This window comes from Antrostomus carolinensis, unplaced genomic scaffold (genome assembly GCF_000700745.2).
Source record: "Antrostomus carolinensis isolate BGI_N321 unplaced genomic scaffold, ASM70074v2 scaffold17151, whole genome shotgun sequence".
NCBI lineage: Eukaryota > Metazoa > Chordata > Aves > Caprimulgiformes > Caprimulgidae > Antrostomus > Antrostomus carolinensis.
In genome coordinates, this window is record NW_010293695.1 from 44,308 (window position 1) to 69,964 (window position 25,657).

General features: G+C 46.0%; 1 protein-coding gene across 1 annotated transcript in view; it reads left to right on the plus strand.

Moving 5' to 3' along the window:
- The window catches only part of LOC104532236 (alpha-2-macroglobulin-like protein 1), a gene marked incomplete at its 3' end in the record, with an annotated part of 34,666 nt that extends 10,096 nt beyond the window's left edge, over nt 1-24,570 (plus strand). Inside the window, exons 13-37 of the mRNA XM_029087314.1 lie at nt 944-1,177; nt 2,046-2,109; nt 2,621-2,766; nt 3,326-3,472; nt 5,331-5,504; nt 7,298-7,403; nt 7,961-8,069; nt 8,164-8,389; nt 8,596-8,722; nt 8,879-9,000; nt 9,177-9,228; nt 9,550-9,633; nt 10,198-10,374; nt 11,740-11,821; nt 11,919-12,075; nt 13,434-13,508; nt 14,348-14,501; nt 15,058-15,060; nt 17,281-17,462; nt 18,342-18,557; nt 19,803-19,924; nt 20,684-20,774; nt 21,752-21,820; nt 22,709-22,811; nt 24,529-24,570. Of these exons, the coding sequence (XP_028943147.1) occupies nt 944-1,177; nt 2,046-2,109; nt 2,621-2,766; nt 3,326-3,472; nt 5,331-5,504; nt 7,298-7,403; nt 7,961-8,069; nt 8,164-8,389; nt 8,596-8,722; nt 8,879-9,000; nt 9,177-9,228; nt 9,550-9,633; nt 10,198-10,374; nt 11,740-11,821; nt 11,919-12,075; nt 13,434-13,508; nt 14,348-14,501; nt 15,058-15,060; nt 17,281-17,462; nt 18,342-18,557; nt 19,803-19,924; nt 20,684-20,774; nt 21,752-21,820; nt 22,709-22,811; nt 24,529-24,570 (3,064 nt within the window). The remainder of the gene's footprint in view (nt 1-943; nt 1,178-2,045; nt 2,110-2,620; nt 2,767-3,325; nt 3,473-5,330; nt 5,505-7,297; nt 7,404-7,960; nt 8,070-8,163; nt 8,390-8,595; nt 8,723-8,878; nt 9,001-9,176; nt 9,229-9,549; nt 9,634-10,197; nt 10,375-11,739; nt 11,822-11,918; nt 12,076-13,433; nt 13,509-14,347; nt 14,502-15,057; nt 15,061-17,280; nt 17,463-18,341; nt 18,558-19,802; nt 19,925-20,683; nt 20,775-21,751; nt 21,821-22,708; nt 22,812-24,528) is intronic.
- Nucleotides 24,571-25,657: the final 1,087 nt, after the last annotated feature.

Sequence of the window (25,657 nt, forward strand, 5' to 3'; positions counted from 1 at the left end):
GCAGCAGATGTGGGATTCATGCCCAAGAAGTACAATCTCCTCTTGCCGTCAGTTTCTCAGAGACTGGAATGATAGTTCCAGATGTTTTTCCCTGAGACTCCAGTTTATCCAGGGTGAGGTTCCTTAATTTTGGTTGGGTAGGATTTGGTGATCAGAGATCCTGTAATCAAGGAGATAGATTTCTGACTTCAGAGAGCCTGAGGCCAAGTTCTAGTTCTTGTCCCTAGGCCCATGGCTATTGTCTACAGAGCCCTAAGTCATCTGCACAGAAGTAGACCTTCACCATACAAAGCTGTTTTGGTGTCTGTTGTACTTCAGGGCATCTGACCAGAAACAAACTGAAAACAGGGGTGCTGTGCTGGGGTTAAAGTCTGGTGTGGGGTGTGTCCCTGTGGAAAGATAAAGGAGGAATGTCCTGGTTTTGCTGGGATAGAGTTAATGTTCTTCTCAGTAGCTGGAACAGCTGTGTGTTGGGTTCAGTGTGGGATTTGTTATGAGAAGAATATTGAGCAGGTACTAATGTCATTAGCTGCTGCTGGAGCTCAAGGCCACCGTGTTTGGCTGGTTCACAGCTGCATTAGGACTGGGAGGGGGGAAGTGCAGTAATTAGCAAAACCCCAAATTGGCATTTGGCTCTGCCAATGAGATATTCCATCTCATATCCCGTCATGGTCAGTACATTAACCAGGGTTGACTGGAAAACAAGGGGATTCTCTCGGCGATCATTTGGGATTGTGAAATTGTGGGTCAATCTACTAGACTTAGATTTTTGCTAAAACCTCATAAGAGGCTTTAAAATGACATTTAAACAAAAGAATATTTTAAGCAAAGAGATGTGTGTTCTGCCACCAGCTCAGGTAACACCTTTGTGTTTTCAGCAGGTGTACAAGCTCCCTTGTGTCCCTTGATACTGATTGCCAACTCATGTTTTTGTGCTCTGAAGGGTACCTACAACCTTCAAAAAGACAATGAGCAAGATTCTTCTGAAAGTGATGTAGGAGTCCAGGATAGCTTCCACTGGCTGAAACCTTTCTACTCTGAGAGCAACAGCTTCCTTGAGATCAAGGCCAGGAATGATGCGATGCCCTGTGATCAAGAGCAGGAAGTGCAAGTGGATTATATCCTTGATCAGAATAAACTCAGCTCTGAAGCCGACTACATTGATTTCTACTACTTGGTGAGCACAGAAGACAGGTGAATCTCAGGGCAAGGTTATGCTTACTGGCATTTCACCCTTTTCACACAGCACATAGGTACTCATAGGAAAGGGTAAGCTACTCCCAGGTCACTATAAGTCACTTTGTGGTTCTGTTCTGCCCACATCTCCTCCTGTTTTCCAGTCCCTAGACATGCTCCTAGCTCCCAGCTGCTTTGCTTTGTTAGGAGTGCCCTGACCTAAGCTTGGGTGATAGATGCCTGACACTCACCCTACTTTCTATTAGGCTCATATGAGTGGCAGTGGAGGGCTAGCCAGGTTTGACCCAGCAGGTATGACCTATGTCTGGGGCAATCTGTCCATGAACTAAGAGGCAACCTCTGAAGCAGCTGACCTCTCCTCACCTGTATATTCACAGGAAAAGGTTTGAAATTGCGCAGGGCTTTGATGCACTCCAGAGGTAAGTACATTTTGATGAAGTCCACCTTCAGTAAACTGAGGCCAAAGCAAGAGTGTGACTGCAGCCTAGCTGAGAGGCTATGAGTACCTTGGTTACTGAACTGGGCTCATTCGTATGGTCAAAAAGTTATTACTTACCCTAGTAAGGTGAAAATCAGAGTTCATTGGGGCTTAAGAGCAGCTGCTCTTAGCTTCAGATGTATCTCTGGCTTTGCAAGTGGCCATGTCTTCTCATTGCCCAACCAACACCTCCCAAATTCCTTCCCAGCTATCACCATCTCTGCTGCAGAGCTCTTTAGGTCATGTCCTGCCAGAGGAGCTCCTATGACAACACCTTTCAGATGTCCTTCTCTCTTCTCTTGTTCTTTTCCCACTCTTCTCATGCTGTCAGAATTTAAGCCCTTGAATGGCTCTTCTCTTTGCTCTTCAGGTCATAGCAAAAGGCAAGATCCTTTTCAGCGGAGAGAAGCAGGTGCCAATTATCCAGCATGAGAGTGAGTAGAAATGCATGAAGTGCCTCATAACGCACCCCAGAAAACTGGGATCCCTCTCCAGTGACAATCTCTGCAGCTGTTATTCTTACCCACAGGTAGGAGGTATTGAGCTGAATTCTTAGTGCTGGTCCACCTCATTAGATCAACACAACCTCATCTCATATCAGTTCAATGTCCATCTAGGTGACTGTCCTTCTTCTGCCTTGTCTAATTGATCTAGTACCCAACCTTATGACTTTGCTGCTAGCTTATATCTTTGGAGAAGATATAAAATTTATGTAGCTTGCCTGTTCACCTAAGGTGCAGTAGGGAAGAGGAATATTTTTGCCAAACTTGAGCCAAAGAAGTTACCAGTTTCTTGGGTTTATTGTTAATCTGTGATAGTGTCTGTGTGAGATGTTCTTATCTGCAGGTAGAAATTATTAAATTCCCTCTTTTGATTCTTGTCCTACCCCAATGAGCAGATTCAATTCAATGCTTTCCCTCTCTTCCTTGCTGCTATCTTGTGCAGATCTGCAGGGCTCCTTCTCATTGACTCTGACTATTGGCAATGACTTCCTGCCTAACATCAAGCTTCTACTGTATGCAGTCTTCTCGGATGGAGAGGTGGTGGCTGATGTGGAAGAGTTTCAAGTAGAAAAGTGCTTTAGACACAAGGTGAGTAGAAACACAAAGAGTGTGATAGCAACATTGATGTGCTCTGGCCTGCTGTGGCTCCTGGTCCTGTTTTACCCTCAGCCAAGTGGTGTAAGATGGATGCATGCCACATTAGATGCCCAATATTTTTGACTGGAAGCAAAAGAGGTGACCTCCTACTTCCCTGAATTCCTGGTCCTGCCCTTCCCAACACTGACCAGCAAGCCTTTCCCAAGGAGTAAACCAGGCCCCCTTGAACTCTGTTTTTCCCCCCCGTTCTCCATGACTGCTTTGAGCACACACTGTCCCCCATGTTCTCCCTAACAGAAGAGAAGCCTGCCTGCTTAGCTCCCTGTGGTAGCTCTGGATAAGAGGGTGGTGGACATGTGTTAGTAGGGGAGTTCTGGCTGGGTTGTATGCATCTGTAACTTTCTCAATGGGTTTCCAGAAGGGTCTGTCTCAGCATCTCAGCCCCCTTCCCTACTTTGTTCTCTGTCGTTCCCTCTGCTGCCCAGACATCTAAGAGTCAAAGGGTCCCACACTCCAACACTAAGCCCCCTGACCTTGCCTTCTTTTGCAGGTGGCACTGGACTTCTCACACAAAGAGGAAGTCCCAGGATCAAAAGTCAGTCTGCACCTCAAGGCCGCTCCAGGGTCCTTGTGCTCTGTCCAAGCTGTTGACAAGAGTGTCCTCCTGAAGAACAACAATACCCTTACAGCAGACACAGTGAGTGCAGCCTGTGGTGACCAAACCCCTAGTGTCTGCCTGCCTTCTGTCTCCATGCGTTGCTGGGAGGAAGCCCATAGACTGTCCCAGGACATGGCTGCAGTGTTAGGTGGCTGCCCTGGCATTCTCCCTCCTTGACCTCTTCTGATCAGTTATGCGATGATCATATCTCTCATGCATCAGCCCTGCTTTGTGGGCCTCTGTCACATCCCAGATTCCTGCCTGTAAAGTTTTCCCATAGCAGGAGAGAGGGAAATGTGACTCAGATTCATTGATCCCCTTGTTTGGAATAAAAGCTGTAAATAGACAAATTAATTGAATAGTAGTAACTAAGCTTTAGAGGATACAATTAGGTATAGAGATGGTTATTATTCATCACTTGTGTGGGGTTCATCTCTTACATTAGATAGGAGAGGAGAGGAGAAAAGAAAAGGAAAGAGAGGAAAGATGGATAGATATCACCAGTCCTAGTTCCAAGGTTGGCCTAGCCAACGGGGGCGTTTGGTCTCCTGGGCCACCGGCCCACACAGCGATCTTTTCATTTTTTCTTGGCAGCTAGTCCCCTTCCCTTAGTTGAATTTCTCACTTCTCATGCTAATTAGATGTACAGTTCTTGCCTTAGATTGTTCTGGAAATGGGTTGGTGGGCTAGTAGGGTCTTTAGGTGGTCTTCATCTCCGCCAACCAGAATTACTGCTGTTTGACCTATTCTAGGTAGTTTAGAGACAAGTCCCTTTTCCCCCACCCATACTTGCTAGGTTGGGCTACAAGGTAGGGGAGTTGGCTCAGAAAAGTGCTGTCCTGCCTTGGCAAGAGCCCTTCCTCTGAACACAACTTGTTCCATGTCTTCTTATCACTATGGTAGCACATCAGATGAATGTTTGTGACATTTAACCAAGGCTTGAGAGTTTTAACCCTATATTGTCCAGACCCTTGGAGAGTGGTGGATGCTGCATGGCACTGCAGGGGTAGTCAGGAAGAGAAGCTTCAAAGAGATGCTGAGAGAGTCAGGGAGAGTGCTTAACAGCTTTGCTGACATTCACCTGTCTCTCTGCTCTTCCATCTTCCACCAGGCAGTCAGGCTAAACCTTTGAAATGGAATTTTACCCCAGTAGGGTCCTCCTACCCCTCTGCCCCAAACATTGCTGAATTATAACCATATGAGAGATCAGGCTGAGCACCTGAGCAGCTCTTTATAAAACAGTAGCTAGGGGAGAGCACCCAGTACACACAGTGGCTGGGGGAAATTGTTAGAAAAAAATCTAGAATGTTGAGGGAACTTACCCTAAAGCAGTTGTGTGGTTCAGAGGAATTAATTTAAGACTTAGAACAAAAACACTGCAAGAATTGAAAAATCCTAGCCTAATTCCACAATGTATATCAGAGATAATACACATGTATATGCCTCACGCAAAGTTGCAAGTCAAGTTATAGAAGCCTGTTGAAAAGAAGCTTCATGAAATCCAGGGGAACCTGGATAGGACCCATGGTGTGATCTGGTGTTTTCGGGAATGCTGTTCTAGAGCAGAGCATTTGCACCATCTGCTAACAGGTATATAAAGTAGTAATCATGAAATAGGTAAGTCAGATGTGCCAATGCCTTGTGCTCAAACTGATTCATACGTTTTATCCTACTCTTGTACCTAGAGTTAAAAGGCTTGAACTGTCAGAGGTGAAAGCCTGCAGACTAAAAGCTACCTGCCTACATCCACTCCTTGGGCTTCATGTTCTTTAGTATAGGCAAAAAACTTCACGAAGTATAATAACAAAGTGTAGTAGAGGGCTGCAGTCCAAGTGTTTGACCCATACTTGTGTTCGTTGGCCAGTTCCTTACGAAGATCTCTGTTTTTCCATTGCAGCTGTATGACAAGGTCTTTGATGACAGCTTCACAATTGGAGGACGAGGGTTCCCTTATCATTTGGAAGACTTTGAGGCATATCCTTGTCTGCCCCAGAAGTCCAGTCTCGATAAAAAAACTCAGATGGGAGCACCATGGTACCAAAGCGATGCTGATGTCTTTAATCTGTTTAAGGTGAGTTTCTACACTTGTATTAAACTTTTCCTGAGCCACCAGTTGCCAGCATGCCATCCTGAACACCTACAAAAATGTGCTTTTAGCATACTTCTCCTGCCTTGATTTTCATTGCTACAAGTCATCTGTGCCTTGTTCATCTGTCTAGCCACACTCATTTGGGGACTATGGGGAAAAATGAAACTTATGAGTAGGCACAGTGCAAACAACTTCATTAGAGAAAGACAGTGTAAAAATTAATAAACTTGGTTCGTTAATATCTACAAAGGGGTGGTGTCAAGAATATCCTGGTAAGACCTGAGCACCTCACTATATTTTGATCAAGTACCATTTGTCTATTATTTTATTTGCAGAGTCCTATACTCTGTGTTTCATTGAGTCTCTTACTAATTCTCAAAGCAGTTTTAAGAAAAAGTCCTTCACAATTTTACTTTATAGCTAACTGTCAAGACAAAATAAGTTAATCCACTAACAAGCACAATAGCCAGAAAAAGTTTAACAACATATTTGCTAACTGAAACCCAAGCAGTGCTGCTTCTGACAGAAACATGTTTAAAGAAATATCTGCAAGTAGTAGCACCTCAAAATAGGAGAAAAAGGTAACAACACAGTGAAAACAATCTAAATGGGTTTCTGAGTTTCATGGGCTTCTCGTGCTCACTGAGCTCTACCTTACAAATACAGACCCTGATTTCCCCCAAAGACAAGGTACTCTGCTGTCTTCTAGATCATGGAACCCCAGACTGGTTTGGGTTGGAAGGGACCTTAAAGCTCATCCAGTTCCACCCCCCCTGCCAGCAGCAGGGACACCTTCCACTAGACCAGGCTGCTCAAAGCCTCATCCAACCTGGCCTTCAACACTTCCAGGGAGGAGCAGCCACAGCTTCTCTGGCCAACCTGGGACACTGTCTCACCACCCTCACACCAAAGAATTTCTTCCTCACATCTCATCTCCATCTCCCCTCTGCCAGTTTCAAGCCATCACCCCTTGTTCTGTCACTCCCTGCCCTTGGCCAAAATCCCTCCCCAGCCTCCCTGCAGCCTCTTCATGTCTTGGAAGGCCTATGCTAGTTAAAAGAGATCCCACTATATCTTAATGACTAGTGACCCTGTAACAGGTGACTGTCCTGTAACACATGGCTAAGTCCCCGGGCATGTACAGCCTCCACAGAAAGGGTGAGGACCCGTACTCTCCATGAAGGGTTTTGGCACTGCAAGAAAGTAGAAGGGTTCTCAGAGACTTGTAGACCATTAAAGTGATGTCTTCTTCTCAGTCCATGTACATGAGTGTGCATTTAATCCAATATTTCTGCCTTGTGAAGCACAGGCCCTGAGAGTCTAAGGCTCATCAGACAAAAGCAGAACCTGTACTAAGTTGTGACCGTGTTCCTCATCAGTTTTCTAAGCCCGTACTAACTTGTGTAAGAATGGCTTTGTGTGACTCGCCAGTCAGATCTTTCCCTTCTAAAATTGTGTGGAGATTTAAAGCTTGGAATATTTTTTCTCTGAAGTTTTTCATGTGATATATGGAGTTTCACTGGCTCATTGTTAGGGTTAGGCATAAGAAGTTGAAATTTGCTTTTAGGAGAAGTAATAATTGGCCCGGTATCCCTCAGAAGCTGGTTGGACAGAGTCTGAGCCTGGAAGTCTATGCATATGTACATAAACAAGTACCATTTAAAAATGTTTCAGCTACCACCAGCCCCCTTCTGAAACCTGCTATCATGAGAGATTTTCAACATTCCTTGTTCCCTTTTATTTATCACTGATTTCATCTTTCACTGTTTTCCCAGCAATTGCGCATGAAAATATTAACCAATGCTAGAATCAAGAAACCAGTTTCCTGTATCCTACCAGACTTTGAGAAAAAGATGTATTTTAGAAAAGACGGTGTTGTTGGTAAGGAATGAACATGTCCATCTCCTTGACTGAAGAGGCTCTCTTCTCCCAGTTCTGGCCACTGAGATGGCTGACTTGGCTGACTTCCACCCTACTGTGTTTCTTGTTTGTGCATAAGAGGAATGAAGCTTGTATCTTCTTCAATGGACCTGATTTATGGATCACAGATGAAAGCTCAAATCTCTGGGCTTTATTGGCTGGCCCTGTGTTCTGTGCTATTCACAGAAAATGCTGTATGCTCTCCACCAGCACTATCACAGATTATTTAAGAGTGCAACTCCATTTGAGCATGCTCTCTCCCCCTGGATCCTGACCAAACTTGCTGGATCTGTCAGACTGAGCCTCAGGCTAAACTCCATCCAACATTGTCTCCCTAAAGCTGTGTTCCTCAAAGATACAGACACTGTGTCAGATTCTCACTAAAAAGCCAACCCTGTCCACTCTCGTTCTGTGTCACAAGGTATTTATGGGATGCATTAGATTGCCTGTGAATGAAGAACTAATTTCACCTGGAGCCACATATGTTGTTTTCTAAGGTATCACTTACTTTTCCACAGAAAATTTTGTTGGCCATAGTGATTCTGCACCTCCCTCTGATAACGCAAGGAAGCCAAAACCACGGACGTTTTTCCCAGAGACCTGGATTTGGGAATTGGTCTCTGTCGGGTTGGTAACAGCCTCTACCTGCCTTCCCCAGAGAGACCACTGGAGACTTCTGACTGCTTCTGAGCAAGTTCTTCTCTATCTCTTCTTTCTGTAGGGATGATGGGCAAGCATCTGTCCAAGCTGCTGTACCTGACACCATCACAGAATGGAACGCCAACACCTTCTGTGTTGCTGATTCTGGCTTTGGGTTCTCTCCTCTGACCACTCTTAGGGTCTTCCAGCCTTTCTTTGTAGATGTGTCACTGCCATATTCTGTGATCCAAGGAGAGACTTTCAGCCTAAAAGCCACTGTCTTCAACTACCTCAAGGACTGTATCCAGGTGAGTATTCCTCCAATTACATACTTCTGTCAAAGAAAAAAAATGAGCCCAAAGATAAGCTATGAGCTTCTCAGGAGCCCTAGATACTGGTGCCTGGGCCACAAAGCACAGCCTCGCACTTCACGACCTGTGGTGGTTGCTCCTTTGCGCAGTTGCCTGGTACTAACACCATGTCAATGTGTGCTTGTACACCCCACCACACTCAGGTACACACCACTCTCACAGAGACCCCAGAACTAAAGGTGGATGCCTGCCCAGACTGCCAGTTCACCAGCTGCCTCTGTGCCAACGAAGCAAAAACCTTCAAGTGGAATGTGACAGCCACCAATCCGGGTGAGGTTGAGCAGAGGGATGTGTGGTAGCTAGCAGGAGGAGGGGTGGAATTTGCTGGCCTCTGGATGTCTGGTCCCGATGCTCACACATACAGTGTTGGGACGTACATACCTCTGCTGCAAAGTGCTCAGTGATGTGCCCCTGTGCTCCTGGCAGGCAAAGTGAACGTCACCGTGAGCAGCGTGGCAGAAGATTCACATGATCTATGTAATAACAGGATTGCTGTGACACCTTTGCAAGGGGAAAGAGACACAGTGATAAAACCTCTGCTTGTGAAGGTTAGTCAGACCTCAGGGTGGAGAATGGCTGAGAACAGTGGGTCACCCCCTGAGGCAGTTAGCAAGATGCTAAGATGAAGTTTGGCCCTTTCTTCTTGGAAGCAGATAGGCCCTCTAAGGCCTGGAGACTTCCTTTCCTGGCTTCCCTATCTAAACTACTCTTTCTCCATCTGCAGCCAGGAGGTGTCCTACAAGAGAAGACACAAAACGCCTTTCTCTGTGCTGCAGGTATGGGACAAAAATCCCTGACTGCTAGTGATCATGGGAGCAGGATGGAAGGGACAGAGCTACTGCACATACCCAGAGGTGGGGGGAATTTGTCAGAGAGCAAGCACTGGTGGGATCATCCCTGCCTGAGAGAATAACCACTATAGTTTGTCCATGTCTATCTTCTACCTGGCAAAGTTTCCTGTATCGAGGCATTTGTTTGCATATCTTGTCTGCTGTGATTCTGCGTTACACTGAGCCTCACCTGGGTCTCCTTGGGATGTCACACTTGTGTGTGACACTTCTTCCACCAGATAAATTTCTGGGTTCTGCCTTCCTCAGATAATACCGTCTCTGAAGAGTTTTCCTTGACATTGCCTGCAGAAGTGCTGGAGGGATCTGGCCGAGCCACTTTCTCTGTGATCGGTGAGAAAGTCTTTCCCTGCTCTTGGGTCCCCAGTGGGAAGAGTTTGCACAATTCTTTGCCCTTAATGATGCATTGACCCAGTTCCTCATGAGATAAACTGTAAGGGGTGTGATGCTGGCCTCAGAAATGCAGATCAAGTGATCTTTTAAAATATTTATTCCTCTCATAAGGAATGATCCTGCATCATCCCCAAGTGGCAGGGTATCTCCTCTGATGTCTGTGACTGCCATCCACCTAAGTGAAACCAAAACCATCCCTGCAGATTTCCACCTACTTTGCCTCTATAATTCTTTTCCCTCCTTGATACTCACTCAGGAATGACAGTTCTCTTCACCTTTCTTCAGATCCCCTCATCTTTCCATTCCCTCCCTCCTCCCAGAACCAAGACGTCTTCCCTTTCTGTGCTAGCCTAATCTAGAAGGGGTCAGCAGAAATCTTAATAACTTAAGAGAGTCTGGCTCTTTTCCAGGATCCCAGTAGAGTACAGAGAAGGCAGCAGTCCATTTTATACTGCTGAATGTCTGTGTTTTTCCTTTCTCCTGCACCTCCAACTCAAAATTAAGGGGACATCATGGGCCCAGCACTTCAAAATTTAGACCAGCTGCTAGAGATGCCCTTTGGCTGTGGTGAACAGAACATGGTTCAGTTTGCACCAAACATCTTCATACTCCAGTACTTGAATAAAACTAAACAACTGGATCCAGAAATTAAAGCTAAAGCACTGAAATTCCTGAAAACAGGTAAACATCATTCTTCTTGCTTCTACTGCAAAATGAATGTGCTACAAACAAAGAGTGTGGAGCACTGGTCTGGTGGGGAGGTGCAGAGCAGGTATAGGAGCACTGCCAGAGGAGGAAGATATCACAGAAAGTCTCATGGAAAGAAAAGCATGTTTCTGAAGAAGCAGAACATCTGTCTCTGCCTGTTATTGAAGTACTAAGCCTGCTTTTCTGAGAAGGGTTTGGGTAATTACTGATCTCCATCATTACATGATGCCTGAGGTTTGTTCCCTTATCAGTCCAAGGCAGACCAAAGTCTCTTGTGGAAACAGAGGATCACAGAATCATAGATTTCCATACTGGTTTGGGTTGAAAGGGACCTTAAATCTCATCCAGTCCCAACCCCCCTGCCAGCAGCAGGGACACCTTCCACTAGACCAGGCTGCTCAAAGCCTCATCCAACCTGGCCTTCAACACTTCCAGGGAGGAGCAGCCACAGCTTCTCTGGCCAACCTGGGACACTGTCTCACCACTCTCACACCAAAGAATTTCTTCCTCACATCTCATCTCCATCTCAATTTTGTACCAGGAGTAGTGTGGCCAGTAGGACCAGGGAAGTTCTCTTCCCCCTGTCCTGGGCACTGCTGAGGCCGCAGCTCAAGTGCTGGGTTCAGTTTTGGGCCCCTCGCTCCAAGAAGGACATGGAGGTGCTGGAGTGTGTCCAGAGAAGGGCAACGGAGCTGGGGAAGGGTCTGGAGCACAAGTGTGCTGAGTTCCTGGCTGAGGGAACTGGGGTTGTTGATCCTGGAGAAAAGGAGGCTGAGGGGAGACCTTGGGGCTCGGGCCAAGCCCCTGCAAGGAGGGTGTAGAGAGGTGGGAGTGGGTCTGTTCAACCAAGGAACAAGTGATAGAACTGACAGAATGAGAGGACGTGGCCTCAACTTACACCAAGGGAGGTTTAGATTGGATTTGCAGGAGAATTTCCTTGCTGAAAGGGTTCTCAGGCATTGGAAGGGGTTGCCCAGGGCAGTGGTGGAGTCCCCATCCCTGGTGGGATTTCAGAGTTGTGTAGACATAGTGGTGAGGGACATGGGTTAGTGGTGGACTTGGTGGTGTGAGGTTAATGATTGGACTCGATGATCTTAAAGATCTTTTCCAACCAAAACAATTCTATGATTCAGTGGTGCTGTGCAACTGCTCATTGTCATGCTGATGCTGTGAAATACACGAGGAATTGTGGGGTGGGAGGTTTGCTTCAATGTCTCTGACTGTAGGACTTGATGAAGTCTCTTGCTGTGAAGCCTTCTTCCCACAGCAAGGATACAGTTTGAGATGCTACAGCCATCTCAAACACTGAGAGTTGTGTCCTGACTCCTGTCTTCATAGGTTACCAGCGTCAGCTGCTCTACAAACATGATGATGGCTCTTACAGTGCCTTTGGGAAAGGTGACGACCAGGGCAACACATGGTGAGTGACCAGAGTTGGTACTGTCATCTCAAACCTATAGTCCTTGCTGGTTCAGCTCCTGGCTGTGACATGGGCTTCCTTTGTGCTCTGCCCACAGGCTGACAGCTTTTGTAGCCAGGTCCTTTGGCCAAGCCAGCTCTCACATTTACATCAATAAGGATCATGTGCACAACGCTCTGCTCTGGCTGCAGAAGCACCAGCTGCCCAGTGGCTGCTTCCAGAGTGTGGGGAAGCTCTTCAACAACGACTTGAAGGTATGACTGACAGAGGTGGGAGTGGGAGGAACCCAGTGTGGGGCACTTGCTTCACTAAGCTCTTCCACTGTGCACAGGAGCACAGAGCAATGTCCCCATGGCCTAGCACAGCCAAGGCAGAGCAGAATGAAAAACCGTAGCTTCAAACAGCAGGTATTTTCTCTAAGTGAGGTTTTAACTTCTGTTAAAACTTTCTTCATTTTTACTTTAGCCAAAAGGCAGCATGGCTCATTGTGCCAAGGCACTTCCAGGGCACAGGGAGAAATATTTTTGTATTTTAGTGCTTGCCTAGAATACCCTGTCTGGATTCTCCCTCTTCTCATGCCTTACAACGCACAATGTCCTCAAGAGAGACCTGACTATGTGCTCTAATATGGGATTATCTGAAGACACAGCTGTCCCTCCACTACCCAAAAAGTAGGATTTCCCTTGGAACCTGGCACCCCTGAAATTATCCTTGCAGTGTAGCTGGAAACGCACCAAACTCTTGGTGAACATGTCCTAGTGCCCAGGTACCAAACAGTGCAGTATGGCAATACTTGGGTTAATTATCTTTGTAAAGGTAAGAATAATCCAGACTGGTCAGATTACAAAATCCCCCATATTAAATATAAGTTAGGTTTATGGAAGAAAACAGGCTGCTATTTTAGGGAAGCAAAGGGTTACACCTTTTTTTTAAAAAAAAAATTGGATGCAGTACAAATAAAATCAGAGTAGACTGTTCATCCTTGTCTGATTTTCATTAGTTTCTCCTCTTGGGTTTTCTATTTTGAACAGAACTTTTTGGAATAGGTTTTTCTCCCCCACCTTCCTGACACTTCAAAGTTTCTGCTGTTCAGCGTGAACGATGCTTCTCAGCATCTCAGCCTAAACTTCCCCCCTCATTTTAGACATAGTCTTGTCTCATGTCTGAGGATGCAAGAAAAACTTGCCCAAGAATGAATGTCCTCTGATGGGGAAAAATGCTCCTGCCAGCCTGTTTACTCATATTAACCTGTAGCTTCTCACAGTCAGCTTAATTTATGTAAGCTTGCATGCAAATCCAGCATCATAAAAACTTTGTCCAAGCGTCCAGGTGTAACATATTTAATAAAAGAAATAGCTTAACAGTTTGCTTCATGCCCTTCTATGAGAAGGCACACCTAGACTGTATGCACACCATAGCTCTGAGTTTCATGATATTCAGTAAGTGAGCCTGGAGTGCTTTCCTTTGGTCCCTACATGTCCAAGAATGCCCAGAGACATGCCACTGTACCCTCTCAGACAGGTCACCCGAAGGCAGATTCAGTGGCTATGCTATGACAGGCAAGCAATGGGTGGGTTTGTCCCTTTCTGATGTCTGTCTGTGTGACTTGCAGGGTGGTGTGGATGATACCATCTCCTTAACAGCCTATATCGCTGCTGCACTGGTGGAGCTCCATCTGGAGAAGAATGTAAGTCACCTCCAAACTCTTGAAGGGCTTGGGAGGATGCTTCACCCTTTGTTCCTCCACAGGTTTGTGGTTTCAGGGAGTACCCAGCTTGAGTTGGTGAAAGGTTCTATCACGTCCCACCTTTGTACACAATAAGTTCAATAGGAAATTTCCCAGTGCCTGAAGGGGCTCCAGGAAGGCTGGGGAGGGACTTTGGCCAAGGGCAGGGAGTGACAGAACAAGGGGTGATGGCTTGAAACTGGAAGAGGGGAGACTGAGATGAGATGTGAGGAAGAAATTCTTTGCTCTGAGGGTGGTGAGACAGTGTCCCAGGTTGGCCAGAGAAGCTGTGGCTGCTCCTCCCTGGAAGTGTTTAAGGCCAGGTTGGATGAGGCTTTGAGCAACCCGGTCTAGTGGAAGGTGTCCCTGCTGCTGGCAGGGGGGTTGGAACTGGATGAGCTTTAAGGTCCCTTCCAACCCAAACCATTCTGGGATTCTGTGATTCTATATTCCAAATTTACTGGTAGTTTGCTCTGCAAACAACATTGTACCCCCTTGGGAGCTGAAACCCAGAACATGCAGGTCTGACAGTTCTGAGCCACCGTGCTATCAGATACAGCTGGATTCTCCAGTGTATTAACAATCTCCTGTCCCAGTGACGTGTACAGTCACATCTTTGTTTTCAACCCACAGTGAGTGATGCTTTGTCCACTCTACTTCATGTTCCACAACCCTGAGAGAGAAGCTAGCACTGAAATTCATCAAGGATATAGCTGGGATGCTTGAGGTTTGGGGATGATAGATTTTCATAACAAAAAAGTGGTGAGAGGAAATTCACTGGGTTTGGATTCCTTTCTCAGGACACAATGCTGGATAATGCCTTACATTGCCTCAAGAATGTAACACTTGAGGATACAAGCCTTTATGTCAAGGCCTTGATGGCTTATGTCTTCACCTTGAACAAGGACGTGGAGATGAGAGAGCAGCTCCTGGATATGCTACAGAAGGAAACTGGTAGGTTGTTGCTGTTTAGAAGATTTCAGGATCTAAAGGTAATGGCTGAGTTTAAGGCCTGATAGCTGTAGGATTTAATTGCAGTGGTCTGGGAAATTTAACAGTTCTCAGACTGGTTTTTGCATCAGAAAATGGGAATTTATTGAAGCTGTGATAGCCTCTATTTTTCTCAGACCCAGGAAAAAATTTCTAATCAAAAAGAAGCAGAGGTGATCCATGCTTAATTTGCATGGCCAAAGTACTCACTTGAGTTGGGGTGCTCCCATCATTCTTCAGCAATTCATACATAGTACAAGGGATCTAGCAGAGGAAACTGCCTCACCACATCGATTCATCTGCTGGTCAAGGCATTTACTTGCAGAATTCAAACATTTTGACTGATTCCTGATTGCTGCTCTACTCAGCTCAGGGCCCTTGGGTGAATGCGTCTTTATTGCCTTGCTGCTGAGCTTGGTTCTTCCATTTGTCTCTTTAACCTGGAAAAAAAAATGGATTTTTGTCCTGAGTGAGGGTGCCAGGTGAAGGTTTCAAAGCACCTAAGCCTCTGGTTAAGCAGCTGGTGACAATATTACCTGATCTGGCTTAAGTTCCTCCCCACATCTCTTCATCTGGCAGTGTGATGAACTACATTGGGGACTGAAAAATAGCACAGAAGAAAAATGGGAGAGAGAATTTTCCAGCCTGATCAGACACCAGTGCAGAGTGAAGCTCCACTGCATTGCTACTCACGCTGCCCAGCTGGCTTGACACAGTGTCTAGTGGGCAAACTGGAAAGGGTAGAATTGCCCACACTGTGTGCAGTACTTTTTCAGAGCTGCCTCTGAGATAGTACATATGGAAGAGGTGACTGGAGCGCATTCTCATGGATGTCCAGTCAGTCTGATGCTTCTAACTTACCAAGCACTTTGGAAAATGTCCCCTAAAGACCCTCAGGACATGGAGCACTACAAACTGCTTGTGGTCAAGTGACTGTTTTCTTTGGCTCTTGCTCCCACTGATAATAGTTCACAATGACTTGGCAACAGCAATGGGGTTGTGAGCGAGAGAAAGGTGTTGTCCTACGTGTTTAAATGTGTCTGTGTTCTACCTACTGAGTCTGAGGATGTGACTCCACCACCAGCTGGAGAATCTTTGCCCAAGAGGATTATGTTCTGCTGGCTAGAGACACCTCCATGGCCTGTTGGCCAGGACTCTGTTAGCCTCACTAACAGGATCTCAAACAGGAGTTTGGTGCTTTTTAAAGAATCAAGGTTAATCTGTAGGTCATCTGTAGCTGTGTGTCCAAGACATCTTCTACCACTTCATGAAAAAATTGTTCTGCTTATGTCACCTTGGAGGTAACAAATCACAAATCCCTCATGCAAAAACCTTCCATTGTGATAAACATAATGAAGTAACACCAGTCCATAGAGACTGTGAGCTAAGTTCTAAAGTCTTTATTCCGATTTTATGCAAACAAGTGACTTTGTGATTCTTATTTTAAAAGTGAAGGTTTGTTTCTGAAAACTGACTTTGAATTTAAAAGCATCCTAAGTTTTCGCATTTGTGTCATTGCAAAAGATGTCTACACTGGTACAATTAAGCTAAATTATTATCTGAATTTTGATTAGTCCCCTCCTATCACTACAGCAAAACGTTCAACCAGACTCAGTTCCTGAGAGCTTGGACCACAGGTGCGAGCCCAGCTCTAGTTTAGATTGTCCTGGCCTGTGCACTGCACAGTGAGGATGCCAACAAAATAACTTGGGCAGTCTTGCTCTTCCAGTAGCCTGCTGGCGATTCTCTCTCAAAGAGTGACCAGTTCTTGCAGAATAGATACGACTAGAAAGAGTCCTAGAGCTTTTCAGCACAGGGAGCCCTGTTAAACTATCCTAGGTGCATGCAGAAACAGCAAAAGTGCTGTAGCTTGGGGACACAGCTTTGAATAGTCACAGAGCTGAGTAAGACTAGGACTGTACTTTACACAAAAAGCTTCTGGTCAATCAGTTTTCAGAGGAACAGTTTCCTAGAGGAACTGGACGAGGATTTGGGGCTTGGATCCCTCTGTGCTTTCAAAGGAAGAAATGGAGGCTATCATAGATGGTTGGGCCTTCAGAGTACAAAAACAACAGGAGGGATTGGCTTCTGCACACCGAGGTGCCCCAGAAAGGCACGAGCATTTCTGACAGTGTACAGGAAACTGCCAGTCCTTGAAGAGTACCGGGGTAGGAGAAGCTGATGTTCATACCAGGTACAGTTTTGGGCACCACGGGATGATAAGGATCCAAAGCTGCTGGAGAGTGTCCAGAAGAGGGACACAACATTGGTGAAGGGTTTAGAGGGGAAGGGTATGAGGAGAGGCTGAAGTCACTTGGTTTGTTCAGCCTGGAGAAGAGGAGACTGAGAGGAGATCTCATGGGGGTCTAGAACTTGCTCCCAAGGGGAAGAGGAGGGGCAGGCGCTGATCTCTTCTCTCTGGCCACCAACGAATGCCAGGAGCAGAGGAAATGGCAGGAAGATGTGGCAGGGGACGGTGAGGTTGGCCATGAGGAAAAGGTTCTTGAGGCAGAGGGTGGTGGAGCACTGGAACAGGCTCCCCAGGGAGGTGCTCATGGCACCAAGCCTGACAAGATTCCAGAAGCATTTGGCCACCATGTGCCCTCAGGGACATGGTCTGAATGTTGGGCTTGTCCTGTGCAGGGACAGGAGTTGGACTGGATGATCCCTGTGGGTCCCTTCCAACTCACAACATTCTAGGATTCTGTTCTACTTTTCCACGTGTTTCTCCTCCTACCAACAGAGCTCCTGACATCACATTCCAGTAGTCAAGAATATTCTTCTTCTATGATTGAGACAGTAGCCTACATCCTCCTGGCTCATGTCTCCAAACCAGACTTGGAACCCAGTGAACCCTCAGTGAGCAAGCTTGTACACTGGCTGAGTGGACAAAGAAATGCCTTTGGCGGATTTGCTTCCACACAGGTAACAAGCTGGGAAAAGTCATGGTGGGAGAGAGATGCTGTGCCTGGAACGATGTGCACATCTCATACGCATGTCACTCTAGATCCATCCTTTGCAGACAGGCACACGAGTCCTGCTTGGGAAGGGGAATGCCATGGGGAAACTCTTGTTTCTGTATGGTGTAATTGGGATTACCCAGGGCCTGGGACTGCTAACCCCAAGGCTCAGTAGCCACCCTTTCCAGGTAACAGCAGTCATCCTGCTGCCTGCATTTATACCTACTGGAGCCAGTCTAGAGGAGGCCACGAGGATGATGCGAGGGCTGGAGCAGCTCTGCTGTGAGGACAGGCTGAGAGAGTTGGGGCTGTTCAGCCTGGAGAAGAGAAGGCTCCAGGGAGACCTTCTAGTGGCCTCCCAGTACCTGAAGGGGCTCCAGGAAGGCTGGGGAGGGACTTTGGCCAAGGGCAGGGAGTGACAGAACAAGGGGTGATGGCTTGAAACTGGCAGAGGGGAGACTGAGATGAGATGTGAGGAAGAAATTCTTTGCTCTGAGGGTGGTGAGACAGTGTCCCAGGTTGGCCAGAGAAGCTGTGGCTGCTCCTCCCTGGAAGTGTTCAAGGCCAGGTTGGATGAGGCTTTGAGCAACGTGGTCTAGTGGAAGGTGTCTCTGCTGCTGGCAGGGGGGTTGGAACTGGGTGAGCTTTAAGGTCCCTTCCAACCCAAAGCATCTTAAAATTCTGTGGCATAGACCCCACCTATACATTTAGTGGCACAGACCCTGCTTGTGTCAGTGTGAATCAAGGCCATGGGGAGAGTGGTTCTCCGTCCAATGCCTGACCTAATGTGCTGGATCTTGTACTGCATGGCTCCTCAGCAAACTGACTCTCTTTCTACCTTCAGGACACAGTTGTTAGCCTGCAGGCCCTTGCTCAGTATGCTGCCCTGATTCCTCAGGAGATGAGAGATGTAAAGGTGACGGTGAAAGGCAAGGAGGCTTCTCCATTGGAGTTCCATGTGCACAGGAACAACAAGTTGGTCCTGCATCAGGCACCTCTCCTTGAAGTCCCAGGGATGTACACAGTGCAGGCGACTGGCAGTGGCTGTGTTTACGTGCAGGTGAGGATATACAAGGAACAGAGCTGTCAGGCTTTGCCACTGACTATTCAAGTGAGGTTTGGCTCTAAGCAGGCACTATAGCCTCAAATTCTGGGTAGGATTTGGCTTTCTAGGCCAAATCATGTCAAGCTTGACAGAGCTCAGGTATACTCCGTTGACATGGTTTTATTGCAACCATCCATGATACCTTCTTCTCAGAAATGTCTCAGCTTTGCTGTCCCATCCCACAGAGCCATGTCATTGCTAAGAGGTCAGCAGATCTGAAGTCAGGAGTGATGAGATCTAGAACAGTACCTGCTTCTATACTGAACATCTGTTGCTGATGTCACTGATTCAGGAGCTGAGTGCTGTATATTTTCTGATATAATATTCATTGGGTTGTTATTACACACACAGATGAGGAGTGATGTAGGCCCAGGGTCTTCTTATCCCAGTACACCAACACAACTGGTCCATAAGGAGAATACATCTTATTTTTCTGGCAGCTTTGATAGTGGTCTGCTTATGGGCCATTCATGCAGCAAAGAACTCAAATCACTCCCTGTGAAAACCTTCCTCACTAGCTCACTCTGTTCAGCCATCTCTTACGATGCTCACAGGGAATTTGCAAGCAGTGTATGGCCAAGAGGACACAACAATTACTTATTGTTAAGGCTGGAAGGAGGTAGCAAGGACTCATACTACTTGGCTACACTTGAATATAGTCAATAAGTGTAAGACATCTGATGAGTACCTGCTGGCTGGCAGTCAGTCACCAACCAAGTGGAGGAAAATTGGCCTATGCTGCTCTTCAGAGGATTGTGATCAACCCTCTTGCTGAGTTGTCCTCTCTTTGCTCTTTCTTTCTTATTTTAAAGGATTTTATGCTTATTTTGTCAGTATTTTTCCTCTTGAGACCTAGAACTACTAACTATTATCATGTCAACAGTTAACAGGTACAATTCTTTCTCCTTGTGGGCAGGGTTTTAGCTAACGTGCTTTCTCACACCTTCATATTTCTTTCTGGTAAGGTTAAGACAATGTTGTACTGAATGAGACCTTGGATCACAGAGAGCTGAGCCTCCACACTGAGTGTTACCTTGGGCAGATGTATCTGATGTTATGTGCTAAATAGCACATGTCTGAACAGAAAGCACAGCTGGGGACAACTCTGTTGGCCACTGGTTACTAATTCGTCAAAAGCTGGAGGCACAGGTAGTCCTTTAGCTCCAGGGTGCTTCACAGAAATGTTTTCTCCTCCAACAGACCACTTTATACTATAACACCCCACCACCAAAAACAGAGGAGGTCTTTGTCCTGGATGTGGAAACAGTACCAAGAGACTGCGATGGTGTCAGGAAACAGCTTGACATCCACGTGTCTGTCAGGTATGAGATCCCTTGAGGCTCTTTCTTCAGTGGAAAGAAGTGGGAGTCCCAGTTGTATGACCAGAACCCCATAAAAACCTCCTGTCTATGGAGACAAAGACACAGGGGAAGACCCTCTTCTCCACAGATCCGAAAGAGATTGTGAACTGAGAATTAAGGCCTAGAGAAGGATGGGAATGCACTAGCAGTGGCTTGCAGAAGCACAGCAACTATCTTGGTCAGTATGGAGTAGCTCAGCAGCCTCCAGAGCACTAGCAGCTGAGATGGCAGCATCCCCGAGAGCCAGAAATCCCCCCTTGGGGGTCACTTAGCAGCCTGGGCTGAACCAGCCCTGAGGCACATTCTCCTGCAGTGTGAACCTCTGCTGGAACCAGACAGCAGAAACTCCAGTCCCTATCCATATTTTACTTGCCTGCATCTGTCTAGGATGAGTGTCTTCGTCCATGTTCTCCATGCCCTACTGTCCTGAAAGAGAACAATGCCAACACTGGAGCTCTCAACCTGTGACATCCAAGATCACTTCCACCTGTTGGAGAGCACAGCATGAAGATTAACCATAACACATTTGCTGCACAATCTGTCTCCATATTGAACAAGTAGATGGAGGCAATTTTCTGTCCCTTTCTCCCCTTGGTGAGCCATGCTGCTGAGCTTTCCCATCACTAGAGCAGGCCAGAATTTGGAAGCATTCCTTGGTATCTCCTAGAAATGCTGTGATGCCTTCCACATCTAATGTGCTTCCCTCCTGCCTTTCTTCAGTTACGTAGGGGACCGTGAGACCAGTAACATGGCTCTGGTAGAGGTGGAGATGCTGTCAGGGTTCATTCCTGTGATGACTTCTGTGAAAGAGGTAAGACTTTTTCCTCTGGTCTTCCCTGAAGATATGAAAATCTGTTTTCTAGATGTAGCTCAGACAGAAATATCCAAACATCTAAGAACTGCTTGAGAATGGTAGCTACTTATCTTGCTACAGATTAACGAAACTAAGCAAGTGTGAAAACGGGGCTATTTCACAAGACAACTTTCAACTTGCAGAACTGCTTGTGCAGTTTTTCATGTTCACTAAGGTTAGAGAGGAGCTGAAAAGCCCTTAGAATCACAGAATCCCAGAATGGCCTCGATTGGAAAAGACCTTTAAGATCATCGAGTCCAACCATGAACCCAACACTGACAAGTCCCCGACTAACCCATGTCCCTCAGCACTATGTCTACACAACTCTTCAATCCCACCAGGGATGGGGACTCCACCACTGCCCTGGGCAACCCCTTCCAGTGCCTGAGAACCCTTTCAGCAAAGAAATTCTTCCTCACATCCAATCTCAGCTGCCCTTGAGGCCATTTCCTCTTGTCTTGTCACTTGTTCCTTGGTTGAACAGACCCACCCTCATCTCTCTACACCCTCCCTTCAGGTAGTATCACCTGGGGTACACTGAGACCCTTCACTCTTGCCAGTGCCATTTGTAGGGATACTCCGTAAGGCAGTGTTGAATCCCATAAAGTTATTCAATGACATGCACCAGTGTTCCAGGAAATAGCCAGGAAGATCCATCATAGCCTCCTACTAACCTTCTTTCCCTTTGCTACAACTGCTGAAAGTAGGAACATGGCTCAAGGACACGTGTTCCATATCTGAAAAAATATTTTGTAAGGCTTTGTGCATTCACAACAATGTCAGTGCCATTGTGGCTGGGGAACACAGGCCTTCCCCTGACCAGGCTCAGTGCTCCAGTCAGGTAGTTCACAGACAAACACCAGCCTTGGTGTAAGACAACAGGGAAGACCAACGAGCTGATGCTAACCAAGCTCATCTCTTGTCTTCCTACACAGCTGGAGAAGATACCTCTGGTGAAAAAGACAGAGGTAAAACCAGACAAAACCACAATCTACTTAGAAGAGGTAAGAGGAAGACCACAGAGAGCTGCCTGTTCAAGTAATAGCACCTTCAGTACTTTGTGTTGCGACTCTCAGAGATCAGAAATACAAATCTCTAGGTTAGTCAAGCAGGCTAAAATTTTAGCAAAAGAGGAAGAGAGTGGAAGAACCTGGAAAGATACAGAAAGAAATCTCTGATGCAGAGGGAATAAAGTTGGTATGTAGGTGACTTTGAGATGGCCAATTGTAGTAGTTTAACTTAACTGGCAGCCAAACACCACACAGCCGCTCACACCTCCTCTACCCCTGTTCTCCCCAACCCAGGAATAGGGGAGAGAATTGGAGGGGTAAAGGTAAGGAGACCTTGGCTGAGATAAGAACAGTGTAATAATTGGAGTAAAACAAACTTAAAATAGTAATTAGAATAATAATAATGATAATAATAAATTTAAATGAGTGATGCACATTACAATTGCTCACCATCTGGTGATAGTGATTCTGGAGGAGCAAAAAGGAACACTCAACCTGAAACCACAATCCCAGAAGAGCGAGTCCGAGAGATCCCCAAGAGAATCCCCAGATTTCCAGTCAACCCTCATTAATAAACTGACCATGACATTATATGATAAGGAACATCTCACTGGGATATCCAAATGCCAATTTTGGGTTTTGCTAATTGCTACACTTCTGCCGCCTCCTAGTCCTTTGCACTTGCAAACTGGCAAAACACAAAGTCCTTGGACTTCCAGCAGCAACTAAAAACATCAGTATGTTATCAACATTCTTCTCATAACAAATCCCACGCTGAAAACAAAACACAACACTATTGTAGCTACTAAGAAGAAAATTAAGCCTATCCTAGTAAAACCAGGACACCAGCACATTTCTGCTCACTTCTATTCTTCCCTGCAGCTGAGTCAGACTTCTGTGAAGCTTAACATCTCAGTGGAACAAGATGTTGAAGTGCAGAACCTGAAAGCAGCAACAGTGCATGTCTACGACTACTATAAGCCAGGTGAGATTTCACTGACGTAGGCGAAGGGTAACTATTATACCCTCCACTCAGACCCCGTTCTGTCTACCCCTCTTATTCTCTTGCACTTCCTCCTGCAACTCCAAGCTTGGGTTTCCTCATCACAAAACTTCTACATTCAAGTAGCAGAATCACTTGCTTTTCTGTTCTTGAGACAAGACCGCCTGGCACTATGATTATGTTGTGGTGTGTATGTGTTCAAAATGAGTGTATTTTTTTACTTCCTCTAGCTTCAAGTTCTATCTCTGTGGAAAGAAAGCTTCTCTGTCAATTTACCATGTCTTCTCCAGCTCCTTAGATCTCTTGCAAATACTTAGGTATTTATTTAAAATCAGTGTTACGTACTGTCACCCTGATATATAGTGTAATAATCCTACCATCCATTGTCTCAAAGGATAATAGGAAAATATTTTCTTACCCTTTAAAGCTCTAAATGATCTATCAGCACACAGAAGAGAGATCTGGGAGTAATTTTGAGTCTCTCTGATTATTCCATGCTCAGTATGAGCCAAAAGAGCAGATGGAACATTAAGAATTATTTTTTAAAAAAAGAATTTAAGAACAAAACAGAAAAACTACCACTAGAGATTTAGAAAGCAGCACCACAGGCCTACATAGAATCACAGAACCCTAGAATGTTGTGAGTTGGAAGGGACCCACAAGGATCATCCAGTCCAACTCCTGTCCCTGCACAGGACAAGCCCAACATTCAGACCATGTCCCTGAGGGCACATGGTGGCCAAATGCTTCTGGAATCTTGTCAGGCTTGGTGCCATGAGCACCTCCCTGGGGAGCCTGTTCCAGTGCTCCACCACCCTCTGCCTCAAGAACCTTTTCCTCATGGCCAACCTCACCCTCCCCTGCCACATCTTCCTGCCATTTCCTCTGCTCCTGGCATTCGTTGATGGCCAGAGAGAAGAGATCAGCACCTGCCCCTCCTCTTCCCCTTGGGAGGAAGTTCTAGACCACCATGAGATCTCCTCTCAGTCTCCTCTTCTCCAGGCTGAACAAACCAAGTGACTTCAGCCTCTCCTCATACCCTTCCCCTCTAAACCCTTCCCCAATGTTGTGTCCCTCCTCTGGACACTCTCCAGGAGCTTTAGGTCCTTTTTATCCTGTGGTGCCCAAACTGCCCCCAGGACTGGAGGTGAGGCCGCCCCAGTGCAGAGCAGAGCGGGATGATCCCCTCCCTTGCCTGGCTGCCAATGCAGTACACCGAATTCCATTCTTGTTCTTCCTTCCACATCATGTCAAAAAGAGAAAGAAACTTCTGAGTCCAGCCTTTACAGAGCTACATATTGTCACCTGATACACTCTCTTTGCTATTCCATCCTGTACAAGAATTTTTGTTCTGAGCCTTTAGAATTTAAAAACTGTTATCTGACATGAAAATACCAATTACCAGTAAAAAAGCAAGGCTATCAGGACACACTACTGTAAGGTTCTCTATTTACAAAAATGTCCTTGAATAAGAAGGTATCACAGTGCATAGGAGGGTCTTTTACAGCTGTATGGGAGACGTGATGGGAAGACAGATCATTGGTCTGACCCATTGTAGATATTTTTCTATTCCTGCATTCACAGTCTGAAGAGTAAAAAATTAAGGTGGTGGGATGGTTGTGTTAAAGAGAAAGAAACTTGGCATTGCCCTTCCATGCAGTTCTGCAGCTCACCACCCTTTCTCTTTTTGTTTCTACAGATGACCGCACAGCAACAGAATATGTTTTCCCTTGCAGTCCAGGTTAGTGTTAACAGGATTCCAAGCTGGGAACAGTTGAAAGAGAGCAGAGGACTGGTGGTGAGCAAGCAAAGCAGCCCACCTCTGCTCTGTATTTAATTCCATCATGTGCTGTAGAACCTTCTTGGACCACAGGTTGAATTGGGATCTACTCTACTAGTTGTGTGCACAGTTTCTAGTTCAGGTGTAATCTCAATGCAGACCAAGGCTTGAGCATGCCATGGAAGGTTAAAAGGATGTATTTTTATTCCATTTCCATACATGCCTCACATGTACAGTCCTTGCAGCATCTCAAATCTGAATGTAACTGGAAATGCCTATATCAATAACAAAAAGATGTTGCAACTCATCTCCTAAGATCTCTTAGTCCTTAAATAGCTTCCTAAAAATTCATCAAGCATTTTGCCTTTTCTTGCTTTTCTTTCCACAGATGTCTCCAAGAAGGGTTCCTCCTAGAACGCCCTGGCTCTACAACCAATAATCCAAGTTTTCTGCTTCCATATGGAAATCTTAATTGCTCTGACCCTCCTCTTCCCTGCTCTGTTGGATGCACCCTATTTCCCTTCATCTGTGCCCTAAATTTTTCTGTGAAACCTGGCTTGATACACAGTAGTTTGGGATTAAGTGAAATAAAGTTTGGGGAACCTGGAAAGAAGGCAGGGACTTGAGAGGTGATTAAGTCTGCACAGATTTTAATGCCTGAAAAAGAGATACATTACTTAGGTTATGGCTACACACTCTACTTTTGGTCACCATAGCAGCTTAAGTCTTCCTCTCCCGCCCAAGTCCCATCTCTAGGCAACCTCCTCAATTAAGTTAACACACCAGTTTGTCTGAAAACAAATTCCACGTTAAAAAAAGACATTTTTAACCCTGATCTGGTTCGCTACATGGCCCTGTGAATGTTCTTTCTGTCACAACTGAAGAGTAGGAACAGGCAAGAGGAGAACTACTTTACCAGTGCTTCCAGACAGAAGAGGACTGTTTAACAGTGCCTTATGAAGGGAGGCTGTGAGACCGAAATAACATTCCCTCCAAATTCACTACCTGTTGTGTGGCCTCTTGTTTGTTCCCATTTCTTATGTCAAAT